The sequence below is a fragment of the Diceros bicornis genome, chromosome 24, assembly GCF_020826845.1.
Source record: "Diceros bicornis minor isolate mBicDic1 chromosome 24, mDicBic1.mat.cur, whole genome shotgun sequence".
Taxonomy (NCBI): Eukaryota; Metazoa; Chordata; class Mammalia; order Perissodactyla; family Rhinocerotidae; genus Diceros; species Diceros bicornis.
Genome location: NC_080763.1, coordinates 10,374,544 through 10,392,947, shown reverse-complemented (window position 1 = coordinate 10,392,947; position 18,404 = coordinate 10,374,544). Strand labels below are relative to the sequence as shown.

Sequence of the window (18,404 nt, the reverse complement as noted above, 5' to 3'; positions counted from 1 at the left end):
CCTGACTGACATCATTGATGCACACCAACACTCAGTCACTAGCTTCATAGCATTTTTCTCAATTTATAATCACATATTTACCTTATTTGCCTGTTTTATTGTCTATCTCTATACTACTCTACTGTGAGCCTTATGAGGGCAAGTTCATGGCTGTTTCACTCATTTCATACCTAGTACCTAATATGGATAACAGTGTTTGTACATAGAAGGTACTCAATATACATTTGTTAATTAAACAATAAATAGCAAACAGTTGTGAAGCCATCAATCAAGAAGTTCTACTCTCCTCTAACAAATGTTAGATAACTAATATTACTGAGTTCTCTAAGAAATTGATAAATTTTTGTTGAACAAATACATAGATGAATTTATACTTATACACTTGCCCAACTGTCCACATTTCTATCAGCAAATAATGATACCAATCATTAAAATAACTGTCAAAGTCCTCTTTGTGGACTGAATCATTCAAGCAATGATACTTACATCTTGAGCACTTTTTTCCGAATCTCAACCTCCTTGTCAACAGTAGGATCTTCAAAGAGTTGTACCCTGAAGTTGCTCTTTCTAAGCGGAGTGGCACACTCAGGACAGTTTCCAGCTCCCCTCACAAACAGTAAATCCACACAACTTTCACACCTGTAAGGAGAAAAATACAACATAACTTTTAGCTAGTCTTCAAATCTGAAACAAGTCTTGTATAGTTTGCCATTTTTTTGTTTTCGGTGGTTTTTTGTTTGGGTGGGGTTTTTTTTGTGGGGGCAGGAAAATTAGTCACTCTTACTTAAAATCTTACAAAAAACCTTTTGGAAAAAAATGTTCATTTTCATTTGGAGCTTACTTTTCAAACATAGGTATCCCAAGGGATACCAGTTTAGTTTTACAAATTAAACAAATTTACAAATTAAAACAAATTGAGTTGGGGACTAAGAGGACTCAGAGGTAGGGAGAAGTCAAAGAACCATTTTAAAGAGTGGTCTACGGTCACCTCCATTCTCAGTCCAGTATCACCCGCAGACCTGGGCAAGAAAAGCCTCTGCCAGGGGCCGAGGCTTTAGAGAGCCCTGCATAACACAATCACTAAAACAAAGACTTTTTTTTCCCTTTCAGCCTTGTAAGGAAGTTTTTTGAAAGTTCAGTAATCGAGCAAATGGGAATTACAAGGGAAAAGTGCTAGCTGAAGGAGGCCCCCCAGGCCAGAGGATAAACAACTGAGAGTGTCCCAGAATGTGTGGAGAAACAAGAAAATTACACAGCTTTTGCCTTGAGAAATCCTAGGAGTAGCTACCTATAAAATCTTTATCAGTTAAAGTTGGCTACCCTCAAATCCACCAAAGTGACTGCCTAGGCAAGCCAGGTTTCCCAGATATCTGCATTCCCTCTTTTTTCTCTTCTTGGGTAGTATGATTTGGGAAAGAGCTTAGAACTTCCTGGAAGTCTTGAGTTGGAAAAGCAAGGAGCTGGAGAGGTTAACCTCTCTGTACTAGATTCCTGGGGACTTGACAGGATCAGTTCGTATATTGTTTTAGATGGGTTCAGGCATCACCCAATCATCCCTGCTCTGCCCCAAAAGATCCACGCTACTAATCAGACAAGCAACTGAAAAGGTCAGCCAGGAGAAGAGAGCAGCTCCTTTTAGTCTCTGGGTCTTGAGGATGCAGGCTGCTGGGGAACTCAGGACGCAGAGTGGGAACTAAGGCTGAGCCAAAGATGTAGCCTGATTCCTAACTTTTAAATATTTAAACATTTTGGTCGATAGTCCTCCAGTTGTAATGTTACCCAACTCCACATATGTTAGGGCCACACCACCCTTAATCACTCCTTTCTTCGCATTATCTGAAATTATTTATTGCTTTATGTGTTTATGTCCTGTAACCTCCACTAGGATGTATAAACTTCATGAGGGCAGAAATTTGGCCTATCTTCTTCTCTATTCCCAGTGCCTGACAGTTAATAAGTACTCAATAAACCATACATAACAAAAAAATGAATATAAGACAGCAGGGGGAAAAAGAGAAATTCTAATGAATAAAGGAAAAGTTGATTTATTCTAAGTGTGTAATTGACTTTCATAAGTGTGTAACTGACTTATGAAATAAGCTAAATGAGAATGATAGAGGGAAATAAGAATTTTTACGGTTGGTTATTAGTAAAATACTAACATTGACCTTTACATATTCCTATCTTACCATCAAAAAATCAAGGAGGGGTCAGCCCAGTGGCGCAGCAGTTAAGTGCACACACTTGCCTTCGGTGGCCCGGGGTTTGCAGGTTCGGATCCCAGGCGTGCACCGATGTACTGCCTGTCAAGTCATGCTGTGGCGGCATCCCATATCAAGTAGAGGAAGATGGGCACGGATGTTAGCCCAGGGCCAATCTTCCTCAGCAAAAAAAGAGGAAGACTGGCATCGGATGTTAGCTCAGGGCTGATCTTCCTCAAAAAAAAAAAAAAAAATCAAGGAAAAAAATTCCTAAGAGGGAGAACAGAGATCATAGTTCTCATTATCAAGATCAACAAAACCCCAGAAAATTCACTTTAGGATTGAGAAGACTGGGAGTGGTACCTTTCCCCTAATCCTTGTGGTTAGAGGAAATTAAATCCAACTACAGAAGTTGAAAATTAGCATGCTTTATAACTACACTAACTAAAGATATTTATAGGCAAGGAGCCATCTGAAATACTCGCAAGTATCAAGCCATAAATAATACTCTATATTTCAAGGTCTTGGAGTCTACTTGGACAGTAGACTCAGTCAATAATTCAGTTAAGGTAATACAGAACATTTTAATATTTCTACAAGTCATATTGTATATATATTAGACATAATATTTGTTTCCACAATCAGTTCCACATCTCCACTTTTTAAAAATCTGCCTTAAATCATAAGGATTTCAAAAACATTAAAGAATTTTTTAAATAATTTATTTTCCTAAAGCTTCTTCCCTCTCTGATTTTAACTGCTAAAAGAATAACTCTTTTTTTAAAGCTCAAACATAGACGTATATAGAGAAAAAACAGAAGGTTCTACTTCATTCTGTTCTATATCTCACTTTCCACATGTAACATACTCTTGTTTAGTTTATGTGGCCAGATATTTTTCTATATATTTACAAAATATATATTTACAAATTATATACATGAAAACTAGTCATATAAAAAGAATAGAAGAAAAAGTTGATAATTGCTAGTTCACTTTGTCTGGCAACAGAGCAAACAAAACAGCAGCATGTGGGCAATCTTTTGCCTCCAAGAGTGCTGGGAATTTTTTCAAACAAAATCTTATATTCTGCAGAAAATACGAAAATTTGCTAAAAAAGCCCAAATTCTCAGTCATTACCCATTCCCAAAGATATTTTTATGGTTTTCTTGTGTTTATGGTTTTGTTTTGTTTCTTTTCTCTCTGAACAACTTGTTTTTAGCTTTTATTTTCTTCAATCAAAAATATTTAACTGCTTATGTTCCTTTGTCAAGATTTTTCATCGACTTATTTGCTTTACTTTTCCAAGAGCAAACAAGGTGATGAAAAATCTTGACAAAGACTAGATACAAAAAACCGACAGCTAACACATACTTAATGGTGAGAATCTAGAAGTTTTCCCACTAAAATCAGGTATGAAGCAAGAATGCCCCCTCTCATTACTCTTTTTCAACATGATACTGGAAGTTTATGCCAACGCAGTAAGGCCAAATCAGGAAATAAAAGATATGCAGATTGGGAAGGAAGACAGAGAACTGTCTTTGTTCACAGAAGACAGGATCATCTATGCAGAAAATCTGAAAGAATCAACCAAAAAACTCCTAGAAGTAATAAATGATTATAGCAACGATTATTGCAGGATACAAGGTAATACAGAAAAGTCTACTGCTTTCTTATATACCAGCAATGGACAAGTGCAATTTGAAATCAAAAACACAATACCATTTATGTTAGTACCAAAAAAATGAATGCTTAGTTATAAATCTAACAAAATACATACAAAATCTATATGAGGAAAACTACAAAACTCCTATGAACAAAATTTTTAAAAAACTAAATAAATGGAGAGAGATTCCACGTTCAAGGATAGAAAGAGTTCAAGGATAGGAAGACTCAATATTTTGAGTTGTCAGTTTTTTCCATCTTTATCTGTAGATTCAACGTAATCCCAACCAAATTCCCAGCAAGTTATTGTATGATTATCAACAAACTGATTCTAAAATTTATATGGAGAGGCAAAAGGCCCAGCATAGCCACCATAATATTGAAGAACAAAGGTGGAGGACTGATGCTACCTGACTTTAAGATTTACTATAAAGCTACAAGTAATCAAGACAGTTGCGGTACTGGTAAAAGAAAAGACAAACAGATTAATGGGACAGAATAGAGAGCCCAGAAATAGATCCACATAAATATAGTCAAGTGATCTGTGACAAAAGAGCAAAGGCAACACAATGGAGCAGAGACAGTCTCCTCAACAAACAACTGGACATCCATGTGGGAAAAAATGAATCCACACATGGACCTTACACTTTCAAAAAAATTAACTAAAAATGGATCATAGATCTAAACGTAAAATACAAAACTATAAAACTCCTAGAGTATACCATGGGAGCAAACCTATATGATCTGGGGTATGGCAATGACTTTTTCGATACAATACCAAAGGCACGATCCATGAAAGAAATAACTGATGAGCTGGACTTCTTTAAAATTAAAAATTTCTGCTCTGCTAAAGACAATGTCAAGAGAATGAGAAGACAAGCCACAGAAAGGGAGAAAATATTTGCAAAAGACACGTCTGATAAAAGACTGTTATCTAAAATATACAAAAAAACTTACAACTCAACAGTAAGAAAACAAACATTCCGGGGCCAGCCCCGTGGCGTAGCGGTTAAGTGCTCTCGCTTCGCTGCTGGCGACCCAGGTTCGCATCCCAGGCGTGCACCGACGCATCGCTTCTCAGGTCATGCTCAAGTGAAGGAAGATGGGCACAGATGTTAGCTCAGGGCCAGTCTTCCTCAGCAAAAAGAGGAGGATTGGCATGGATGTTGGCTGAGGGCTGATCTTCCTCACAAAAAAAAAAAGAAGAAGAAGAAAAAGAAAACAAACTTTCCGATTAAAAAATGGGCCAAAGACCTTAACAGACACCTTATCAAATAAGATACAGATCTTCCTCGACTTACAACTGGGTTACATCCCAATAAACATATAGTAAGTTGAAAATATCGTCAGTCAAAAATGCATTTAATACACCTAACCTACTGAACATCATAGTTTAGCCCAGCCCACCTTAAATGTGCTCAGGACACCTACATTAGCCTATAGATAGGCAAAACCATCTATCACAAAGCCTATTTAAAAGTGTTGAATATCTCATGTAATTAATTGAAATACTATACTGAAAGTGAAAAACAGAATGGTTCTATGGGTAGAGAACGGTTGTACCTGTATCGGTTGTTCACCCTCATGATGGCATGGCTGACTGGGAACTGTGGCTTACTGCTGCTGCCCAGCATCAGGAGAGAGTATTGTACGGAATATCGCTAGCCCAGGAAAAGATCAAAAGTCAAAATCTGAAGTACGGTTTCTACTGGATGCATATCACTTTCACACCATCGTAAGTCAGGACAGTCTGCATGCAGATTGCAAATAAGCATATGAAAGATGCTCCATATCACAGGTCATCAGGAAAATTAAAATTAAAATAACGAGATACATTATACACCTTTTAGAATGGCCAAAATCCAATACACTGACAACACCAAATGCTGACAAAGATGTGGAGCAACAGGAACTCTCATACATTGCTAGTGGGAATGCAAAATGGTACAGCCACTTTGGAAGACAGTTTGGTGGTTATTTATGAAATAAAGCATACTCCTACCATATGACCCAGGAATTACACTCCTTGTTATTTACCCAAAGGAGGTAAAAACTTATGTCCACACAAAAACCTGCACATGGGGGCCAGCCCTGTGGCTTGGTGGTTAGGTGCGCGCGCTGCGATGCTAGTGGCCCGGGTTCGGATCCCGGGTGCGCATCGAGGCACCACTTCTCCATCCATCCTGAGGCTGAGTCCCACGTACAGCAACTAGAAGGATGTGCAGCTATGACATACAACTATCTACTGGGGCTTTGGGGGGAAAAAATAAAATAAATAAAATCTTTAAAAAAAAAAAAAAAAAACCTGCACATGGATATTTATAGCAGCCTTATTCATAACTGCCAAAACTTGGAAGCAACAAAATGTCCTTCAGTAGGTGAATGGATACACAAAACTGTGTTATATCCAGACCATGGAATATCATTCAGTGCTAAAAAGAAATGAGCTATCAAGCCATAAAAAGATATGGAGGAAACTTAAATGCATAATACTAAAGAAAGAAACCAATCTGAAAAGCCTACATAGTATAAGATTCCAACTATACGGCATTTTGGAAAAGGCAAAACTATGGAGACAACAAAAAGATCATGGGCTGCGGTGGGTAGAGGGAGGTACAGGCTGAGCGCAGAGGATTTTTAGAGCAGTGAAAATACTCTATATGATATTATAATGATGGATATATATCATTATACTTTTGTCAAACCCAAAGAATGTACAAAATCAACAGTGAACCCTAAGGCAAACTACTGACTTTGGGTGATGATGATGTGTCAATGTAGGTTCACCCTTGGTAAAAAATGTACCATTCTGGTGGTGATAATGGGTATACGAGAAATCTCTGTACCGCCCTCTGAATTTTGTTGTAAATCTAAAACCGCTCTCAAAAAATAAAATCATAAAAAAATAATAATGTTCTCATTTTTGTTTCTTGAAAACAAAGTATATCAATTTTTGCTCAATATTTATTAACATTTTCAGCTAATCATTTTAAATATCCCATAAACACTAGGGAAAATCAATTACTAAAATAATAGACAAGCTTGAAACCTGTTCCCCCAGACTGTTTTAAAACCTAAGTTATATTTTAAATTTTTTTAATTTTTTGAATGGTAGGGACAATTATTTTTGAATTGCACTAATGAAGACAGAAAACTCCAACCTTTCAACAAATTAAATGGCCAACCAATAATCAATCAAATGAGCTATTACATATGAAAGAAATTAAACCAGTCTGGCACATAGTAAGTGTTCAATAACTGTTAGCTGGATCTCTACAATTATCAAGACCAAGTAATTCTTAAATTGTCTGGAGACTATAACAAAGAATATTTTCCACTTATCATTTAAATATTCAGCAACCTCTAACATCCTGAATTCTGGTATTTTTACAGAATTAATGCATATTTTTTCCATTTTTATTAACACCAATGGCATATTCTAAGAAAAGTATTTATTTCTCAAAAACCATTAAAAGTAAAGTTAAAAACAATTATCTCTAGAAAAAAAATTTTAAATCTTAAATGCTAATAAAATTACTTGTGATAAAGAGTTCTTGACTTGTTAGAATATGAGAAGGTAAGTTTACTAACTCCATTAATAATAAGCCAGCTTAGTGATTTGGTTAATTATTCAAACATACATAGAGAACAGAATTTTAGGAAAAAAAATTTTTTAAGGCCTAGACTAAGGATGGAAATATCTAAGTAGTTAGAACACAGCATGAAGAAGAAAATCTCAGTAAGGTTATAGCTGATACCTGGTTTATATTATCAAAATTTTGAAGAAAGATTTGTTTCTTTCAAAAGGACATCATAGTTAAGCAAAACTATTGTTTATCTTCAAGAATGTAAGATAAAATGAACAATTTCTTGAGACTCACTCATTGCTGTTTTGAAATTAATTCCAAAGATAATCTGTATATTTACGACCGTTATCTTCAAATATCAAGCATTATTTTTACAACAAAGCACAAAATAGCTTTGTGAAAGATGTTCTATATACTTTCTTAAGCTGAAGCAAAATTTACTACTTGTTCTACATAAAATACCAGTTAATAACATGCTATCATATGCAATGTTCTTATCATTGAATCCTCCACTAATAATCTATTACATCTAATTTTACAGACAAAAAAATTATAGTGGTGAACATGATGCAGTCTATACAGAAACTGAAATATAATAATGTACCTCTGAAATTTACACAATGTTATAAGCCAATATGACCTCCGTAAAATTAAAAAATTATAAATTTTGGGCTGGCCCTGTGCCTTAGCAGTTAAGTGCACGCCCTCCGATGCTGGCAGCCCGGGTTCGGTTCCCGGGCGCGCACCGCTTCTCCGGCCATGCTGAGGCCGCGTCCCACATACAGCAACTGGAAGGATGTGCAGCTATGACATACAACTATCTACTGGGGCTTTGGGGGGGGGGGAAATAAATAAATAAAAAATCTTTAAAAAAAAATTATAAATTTTATAAATTGTAATTGTACATTTATAAAAAGTATATAGCAGACATGTTTGTAGAAAATTTACAATCATAAAAATATTATTAACTCATTATTTTAAAAATCAAAGTTATATCCACATGCAAAAGAATGAAGCTGGACCCCTAACTCGCACCATATACAAAAATTAACTCAAAAATGGATCAATGACCTAAACATAAGAGCTAAACCCATAAAACTCTTAGAAGAAAACTTAGGGGTAAATCTTCATGACTTTGGATTTGGCAATGGTTTCTTAGATATAACATGAAAAGCACAAGCAACAAAAGAAAAAATAGATATATTGGACTTCATTAAAATTAAAAAATTTAGGGCCAGCCCTGCTGGCCTAGTGGTTAAGTTTGGCACACTCTGCTTCAGAGGCCCAAGTTCAGTTCCCAGGCACAGACCTACACCACTCATCAGCAGCCTTGCTGTGACAGCAGCTCATATATAAAATAGAGGAAGACTGGCAACAGATATTAGTCAGGGCGAATCTTCCTCAGCAAAAAAAGAGGAAGATTGGCAACAGATGTTAGCTCAGGGCGAATCTTCCTCAGCAAAAAAAAAAAAAAAAAAAAAAATTAGCACATCAAACACATTATCAAAAAAATAAACAGACAATATACAGAATGAGAAAAATATTTATAAATCATATATCTGATAAGCGTCTAGTATCCAGAATATGTAGAGAACTCTTACAACTCAACAACAAAAAAAACCCCAAAAAAACCCAATTAAAAAACAAGCAAAAGACATGAATAGAAATTTCTCCAGCAAAGATATACAAACAGCCAACAAATACATGAACAGATGCTCAGTGTCATCAGTCATTAGGGAATGCAAATTAAACTACATTGCAACATCACACCACACCCACTAGAATGGCTATAATAAAAAAAAGAACAATAACAAGTGTTGATGAAGATGTGAAGAAATTGCAAGCCTCGTACATTGCTGGTAGGAATGAAAAATGTTCAGCTGCTATGGAAAACATTTTGATGGTTCCCCAAAAAGTTAAACATATAATTGCCATATGACCCAGCAATTCCACTCCTAGTTATATACTAAAAAGATCTGAAAACAGGTACTCAAACAAATATACGTACAAGTATGTTTAAAGCAGCACTATTTACAATAAACAAAAGGAGGAAAGAATTCAGATGTCCACCAACATATGAATGGAAGAACAAGTTGTGGTATATACATATAATGGAATTATTCACCCATAAAAAGGAATGAAGTATTGATACATGCTATAACATGGATGAATCTTGAAAACATTATGCTAAGTGAAAGGAGCCAGACACCAAAGGTCACATATTGTATGATTCCATTTATATGAAATATCCAGAATAGGTAAATCCATAAAGACAGAAAGTAGATTGGCAGTTGCCAGGGGTGCTGGCGGGAGGGGAAAATGGGGAGTAACTGCTTAATGGGTATAGGATTTCCTTTTGTGGTGATGAAAATGTTTTGAAACTAGACAGAGGTGGTGGTTGTGCAACATTGTAAATGTACAAAATGCCCCTGAATTGTTCACTTTAAAATGGTTAATTTTATGTAATATGAATTTCACATCAACAAAACATTTTAAAAAGCAAAGTTATGTGATACACCACATAACAAAACAAAGAATAAAAACCACATGGTCATCTCAATAGATGCAGAGAAGGCATCTGACAAGATACAACATCCATTTATGATAAAAACTCTCAACAAAATGGAAGAGAAGGAAAGTATCTCAACATCATAAAGGCTATTTATGACAAACCCACAGCCAATATCATACTCAACAGGGAAAGATTGAAAGCCATTCCTCTGAGAACAGGAACGAGGCAGGGCTGCCCACTCTCACCACTCCTATTCAACATAGTACTGGAAGTTTTGGCCAGAGCAATTAGGCAAGAAAAAGGAATAAAAGGAATCCAAATAGGTAACGAAGAAGTGAAACTCTCACTGTTTGCAGATGACACGATTTTATATATAGAAAACCCTAAAGAATCCGTTGGAAAACTATTAGAAATAATCAACAACTACAGCAAAGTTGCAGGGTACAAAATCAATCCACAAAAATCAGCTGCATTTCTGTATGCTAATAACGAACTAACAGAAAGAGAGCTCAAAAAGATAACACCACTGACAATTGCATCAAAAAGAATAAAATTATCTAGGAATAAATCTTACCAAGGAGGTGAAGGACCTATACAATGAAAACTACAAGACATTAATGAAAGAAATCGATGATGACATAAAGAAATGGAAAGATATCCCATGCACATGGATTGGAAGAATAAACATAGTTAAAATGTCTATATTACCTAAAGCAATCTACAGATTCAATGCAATCCCAATCAGAATCCCAATGACATTCTTCACAGAAATAGAAAAAAGCATACTAAAATTCATATGGGGCAACAAAAGACCCCGAATAGCTAAAGCAATCCTAAGAAAAAAGAACAAAGCAGGAGATATCACAATCCCCGACTTCAAAACATACTATGAAGCAACAGTAATCAAAACAGCATGGTACTAGTACAAAAATAGACACACAGATCAATGGAACAGAATTGAAAGCCCAGAGATAAAACCACACATATACGGACAGCTAATTTTCGACAAAGGAGCTAAGAACATACAATGGAGAAAGGAAAGTCTCTTCAATAAATGGTGCTGGGAAAACTGGACAGCCACATGCAAAAGAATGAAAGTGGACCATCTGCTATCGCAAGTCACAAAAATTAACTCAAAATGGATCAAAGACCTGAAGGTGAGACCTGAAACTATAAAACTCATAGAAGAAAATATAGGCAACACACTATTTGACATTGCTCATAAAGGAATCTTTTCGGATGACATGCCTACCCAGACTAGGGAAACTAAAGAAAAAATAAACAAGTGGGACTTTATCAGATTAAAGAGCTTCTACAAGACAAACGAAACCAGAATCAAGATGAACAGACAACCCACCAGCTGGGAGAGAATATCTGCAAAACATATATCTGACAAGGGGTTGATCTCCATAATATATAAAGAACTCACACAACTGAACAACAAAAAAACAAACAACCCGATCAAAAAGCGGGCAGAGGAAATGAACAGACACTTCTCCGAAGAAGATATACAGATGGTCAACAGGCACATGAAAAGATGTTCAACATCACTAATCATCAGGGAAATGCAAATCAAAACAACACTAAGATACCACCTCACGCCTGTTAGAATGGCTATAATTACCAAGACAAAAAACAACAAATGTTGGAGAGGATGTGGAGAAACAGGAACCCTCATACACAGCTGGTGGGAATGCAAACTGGTGCAGCCTCTATGGAAAACGGTATGGAGATTCCTCAAAAAATTAAAAATAGAGATGCCCTATGATCCAGCTATCCCACTACTGGGAATCTATCCAATGAACCTGAAATCAACAATCCAAAGAGGCTTATGCACCCCTATGTTCGTTGCAGCATTATTCACTATAGCCAAGAAGTGAAAGCAACCTAAGTGTCCCTCGACTGACGATTAGATCAAGAAAATGTGGTGTATATATATACAATGGAATACTACTCAGCCATAAAAAAGACAAAATCGTCCCATTTGCAACAACATGGATGGACCTGGAGGGTATTATGTTAAGTGAAATAAGCCAGAAAGAGAAAGACAAACACTACATGATCTCACTCATATGTGGACTATAAACCAACACATGGACAGAGAAAACTGTATTGTGGTTACCAGGGGTAATGGGGGTGGGGACAGGGCACAAGGGCTGAAGGGAGACATATATATGGTGATGGACAAACAAAAATGTACAACCCAAAATTTCACAATGTTAAAAACTATTAAAACCTCAATAAAAAATAAATAAATAAATAAAAAGCAAAGTTATATATTCTTAGTATAAGTTCAAGTTTTATGTATTCATTTATGATTTTCAACAAAGAATGAAAAACCTGGATTCTTACTCTAATGTTAGCTTGCTGCAGGGGATATCTTTTGTTTGCCTCTTCAGTTATCCAGGCAACCCTTCTCCTATTATAAACTAAAAGGACTGTGTGAATTTCCCAGTCATGCAAGTTGGGTGAGTTTGATCCCACTTCCAAATCAAGAGGTGGTGATTGATCAGCTTAAAGCAATCAGTGAATGCCATCCTCCTTAACACCATGGTTGGTTCAAAGATAAGCAAGCAACCCAATATGCCCAATGAGATACGAGGAGGTATTTGCTGGGAAAAAAGCTTCCTGTCATTCCCTTTATGCCTGTAAGAGAAAGCAGCCATTTTGTTTATCTAGAAGCACCTCTAGCACTTCAAATTTAGAAAGAAGACAGCACTATGAGAAGAAAACACAAGTCAAAAAATAGAAAGAAAACCAAACAATGGTAATATTATTGAGCTACTGGATTAAGCCTCACCTAAACATCACCCTATCTATGGCTGTACTTTTCAGTAATGGGTCAATAAATTCTTTAAGACAGTTTGAGTTGAGTTTCCTATTATTTACAAACAAAAGCATCCAAAATTATACGCTACCCTAAATGACCTTTAGAAAACAACAAACTCTCTGTCTTCAATTGCCTGACCCATAAAAACAATAATAATCCCTAAACTGTCTTCTGGGAATTTTATTCAAACGAGAGGAAAAATGTGAAAAACTACCTACATGTCCTAAGATCATGCCATGGAAGTTTTTTATTCTAGAATGCATTTCCTTAAATGATAAATCCAGCATTTACCATGTAAAAGTTAGTTTTCTTACCAAAGACAACTCTTTTACTCTAGAATACATTTGTTTAAAAAGATAAAGCTATCACTGACCACATAGAAGTTACTTACTAAAGTCACTTACTAAAGACATGATGATATAATTAGACTCTACACTGGAAATCAGAAGACCTAGGTTGCCACTCCAGCTATCTCTAACCATATGGGGCACTTGGAGGAAGTCATTCTCATTTATAAAATATCTTGAAATTTCTTCCAAGTTTGACAATTCTAGATACCTTGAGTTGTTACACAAGTTGTTAATTTTTCTTTTTCCAATTAGGAATAAATAAACATATTTTCTTTCAATATAATTGATGTTTATCAGTTTACCTTTTCCATATTGCCTATAATTACAAACTTCACATATGGTGCAGACTTTTCCTTAACACTTTAATTCCATCACGAATATTATAAAATATGATATTATATTATAGGGATATGACATAGAAGGCTCTGTGACAGATGGAGTTAGTATACAAAGAGTAACAAGACATGGCCTGCCAGGATCTCCTCAAAAGTTTATATAATATAGTAATTTTTCCCAGTGAAAACATACTATTTTCAGCATTTTAAAAAATTGGTACAATGCTTTTAAAACCATATATTTAAAAATATATATATTTAAACATATACACATACAAACACATATATGTATGCACACAGGTACACAGTTATACAGCAGAGGTTCCTTTAGAAGAAAAAATACATTTTGCTAAGAACTTTGTTTCTTAATCTTAAATTTCTCATACTAAAAATCACAAAGAGCATAGCTATGCCGATGATAATACACTCATCTGAATTTGTACCAACATAATGGCATGCAAGTTATTATAACAAAGTATGAGAATATGATACTACTTGGAAGGCATACAACTTTTCTTCTAAAAAGCTTAAAAGTCTACACAAAGACCATGATTAAAAAATAAAGGCTGAGTTCTATGGAAAACAGTATGGAAATACCTCAAAAAAATTAAAAATAGAAATACCTTATGATCCAGCTATCCCACTGTTGGGTATTTATCCAAAGAACTTGAAACCAACAACCCAAAGAGGCTTACGCACCCCTATGTTCACTGCAGCATTATTCAGTATAGCCGAAAGCAACCCAAGTTTCCATCAACAGATGATCGGATAAAAAAGATATGGTATATATATACAATGGAATACTACTGAGCCATAAAAAAAGACAAAATCATCCCATTTGCAACAACATGGAAAGACCTGGAGGTTATTATGCTAAGTGAAATAAGCCACACAGAGAAAGACAAACACTGTATGACCTCTCTCATACGTGGAATATAAACTAACACACTAACAGTTTGGTGGTTACCAGGGCAAGGGAGTTGGGGGGTGGGCACAAGGGGTGAAGGGGCGCATTTATATGGTGACTGACAAATAATAATGTACAACTGGAATCTCACAATGTTATAAACTATTATGACATCAATAAAAAAAAAAGGAACAAATCACCTCGAATATCAATACCAGAAATAACCAGTGTTACTGAGTGAACATCACATTGATAGGAGAAATCATAGAAGTTATTTAGAAAGAGAGAGACGGAAAGAAATAGGTTGATAAAATGGGATAAGCTATGCATGGTGTTTCACAAATGAGAAGTGACTAATTTTCCTTGATTTAACAGAATAAAAAGAAAATAAAGTGAAAAAAAAAATAAAGGCTGAGTTATATATTGTTTTCCCCTTTCTACAAGTACTAAAACAAAATGACCTGTCAAAGGTCATAGTTTAAGTTCAGGCCAGAAATCTATCTCACCTAATTTCTAGGCATCTTTCTATCAACTGAATGCTCCAGATCTAGCCAAACCCCATAGCTTCAGAACCAGAGAATCTCACAGCGTTATCAGTGGTGCTGGAGTACCCAAACCATCAGACAAGTACTTAGTATGAGAAGGCTTACATCCATTTGACAATGAATTATAAAGTTTAAGTTACTCTATCGCAAGTCTAAGGGTAAAACTGAATTCACTATATTTATCTACAAAAATCTATTGGGCACTTACTATGTGCAGTGGATCTACCTAAAGAAGTACAAAATATAAAGCCACACTATAAAGAAGTATAAGATTTTTTCCCTATCTTCAGGGATGTACTATGTAGTCAGGCAAGAGGACACACTCATAAAACAAGAGGACAAGGCTGTGTCTGCTAAGTATCAAAATAGTAGCAGATTCATTCCTTGAGCAATTATTTATTGAGCAATTGAGAGGGAGGAGAACATGGTGGTTAAGGGCACAGATTCTGGAGCCATTTTGCCTCCTTTTCATTAGTTATTTGCTAGGCCTAAAACCCTAGACAAATTATTAACCCTCACTGTGCCTCAATTTCCTTATGAAAAAGAAAAATAATACCTTCCAGAGGTTGGGGGCAGGGTGGGGCGTGGCGATCTGCCTGACAGAGTTTATGAGATTTATATCAGTTAATACAGGTACAGGTTTACAAATATACCAGGCACACAGTATACTCTCAATAAATAGTACTTAATGCAAGTAATAACCAATAAGAACCAGAGTTCAAAGGAGCCAGTATCAAGGATTACTCTTGGGGAAGGACTCAGGAAATAGGCTGAATAGATTTGGGCCTTGAAGAATTTGATGGCTTTGAAGTACAAAAGTAGGATGACATTCCAGTCAGAAACCACAGCAAGAACAAAGGTATCAATATTCACAATTTATACGTGGAACAGTAAACAAAACACTCTGGCAAAAAAAAAAAAAAGTTCATTTAAGGATGTAAAGTAGTCCTCACCTTTTCCCACCAAAGTACTCTTAAATGGAGAGAAAAATGTACCTCCTGGAAGATTCGGGACATAGTTTCAAACTGTCTTCCATAAAGTCAACATTTCTTCGAATTATCATGTTTTATCTTAAAAATTCATGAAAGTTCAATTTGACTCCAAAATACAATCCTATTTATTTTCACTGAAAAACGTTTTCAAATAATTACTAGTTATTCAATTACTCAAATTTTTTTTCATATTCTTTAAGTAAAATTGAGATTCCAGAAAGATGTCTATGGATTCTTGTACCACCAACATATCAGCACACTTCAAGGACCAAATACACTTCAGTTAAAGAAGCATACAGGATACCAAAAAAAAAAAAATCCATACCTACATGGGAATCCAGCATAGGAAAGAAGTTTAATTACAAATCAATGTGGAAAGGAATGACTACCCAATAATTGGTTGGGGCACAACTGGCTTTTTAGATGAGGGGGAAAAAAACTAGATCCCTATTTCTCACACTACACACAAAAAGAAATTCTATATGAATAAATGATCTAAACATAAAAGAGAATACTTTAAACTTAAGAAATTATACGAGAATATAATTATGACATCAGGACAAGGATTTCCTAAAGGTGATTAAAATACTTTAAATCATGTAAAGGAGACTGATAAGCTTCATTTTACCAAAATTAAAAACTTCTGGGGCCGATCCCGTGGCATAGCAGTTAACTGTGGCACTCCACTGCTGGCAGCCCGGGTTCAGATCCCGGGCGTGCACCGACCCACCGCTTGTCAGGCCATGCTGTGGCGGCGTCCCATATAAAGTGGAGGAAGATGGGCACAGATGTTAGCCCAGGGCCAGTCTTCCTCAGCAAAATGAGGAGGACTGGCATGGATATTAGCTCAGGGCTGATCTTCTTCACAAAAAAAAAAAAAATTAAAAACTTCTACACATGGAGGAGACACACAATACTACTAACAAGCTCACCACAGACTAGAAAATTACTTTTTCATCACACATAAAAGATAATATCTGGGACTGGCCCCGTGGCTTAGTGGTTAAGTACGCGCACTCCACTGCTGACGACCCAGGTTCGGATCCCGGGCACGCACAGACACACCGCTTCTCCGGCCATGCTGAGGTAGCGTCCCACATACAGCAATTAGAAGGATGTGCAACTATGACATACAACTATCTGCTGGGGCTTGGGGAAAAAAAAGAGCAGGATTGGCAACAGATGTTAGCTCAGAGCCCGTCTTCCTCAGCAAAAAGAGGAGGATTGGCATGGATGTTAGCTCAGGGCTGATCCTCTTCACAAAAAACAAATAAATAAAGATAATATCTAGACTATATAAAGAAGTTCTACAAATCAATAAAACAAACAATGCTATAGAAAAATTGGTGGATGACATGAACAGGCAAATTACACCACGCAAATCCACTTGCTTCTTAAAAGTAAGTTCACTCTAGCTGGGAATAGTTTCTTAAGGATTCTACTTATCTTCTTTCCATGGGAAACCTTCAAGAAAAGGGAACAAACTACAGCCCCAATGCTGCCATTGGTTTCCTGGCCATAACTGATCCTCATCATCGCACTCTACTTTCCCCTCACCCTCCACTAGCACCTCTGCTGGTCTAGGCAGCTTGCTAGGAGAGTGACCCAGACCCTTATCTCTAAGAGGTCTGAACCCCTGGTTACCATTCTCTTTTTTAGGTTGCAACTGCTGTACTTATACATTTACTGTAATAATGAGCTTGGGAGCTCCAAGAGCTGTCCTAGCGGATCCCTTGAATGCCAGATATATTCTTCCCTGCCTCCACTGTGATGATGATCAGAGTCAATTACTCTTGCCAGTATGGTGACTCCTTTTCTTCTCTGGTGACCTTTTGGCACAAGGAACCCAAAGTGACCAGGCAGCAGGCATGATTTAAAGTTTAATGGAGCTCTCACTGTGTCCCCTAGTGGGACATTTTCATCTCTGGAAACAAGGACCTCTAAGCCCTCGGAACCTAAAGTTACATGGATGGAAAGTACAAATTCCCCAGGTAATGACTGGGTGTAACAGTAACTAAAGCCACTCCTACTTCCATCCCTTGGCTCTAGGACCCATATATTTTACTTATTGGGGATAACCAATATAATGGTCATATCCATATAACGGCTGAATATTTAGGGTACAGAAAGCATCCTGGAGGATAGTGTCCATTATTGTAGAGTTTCACCTCCAATCTGGCACCTCAACTGCATCTTTATGAGCCCACTACTACTGCTCTATCAACTCAGAGGAGTATAGGTGGAGCACTATGAGCTAGGACCAATAGATTCATGAACTTGGGCTCACTGTCACATATCCTTTCCTGTAAAGTGGGACTCTTGGTAAGAGATGATGCTACTCAAGATACCATATTGGTACATTAAACACGGTGTTAAGTCCTCAGATAGTGGTGCTTGATGCAGCCATATGAGCGGGAAAAGCAAACTTGTACTCAGAATATGTGTTAATTCCAGACTAGATGAATTGCTGTCCCTTCCAGGAT

The 18,404-nt window shown here is 36.4% G+C and overlaps 1 protein-coding gene across 2 annotated transcripts in view; it reads right to left on the bottom strand.

Annotated features, from left to right (window-relative positions):
• MNAT1 (MNAT1 component of CDK activating kinase) overlaps nucleotides 1–18,404 on the bottom strand; it is a 175,769-nt gene that overhangs the window by 126,390 nt on the left and 30,975 nt on the right. For both annotated transcript variants that reach the window (XM_058567060.1, XM_058567061.1), the window contains exon 2: nucleotides 487–639. In XM_058567060.1, the coding sequence (XP_058423043.1) occupies nucleotides 487–639 (153 nt within the window). The remainder of the gene's footprint in view (nucleotides 1–486; nucleotides 640–18,404) is intronic.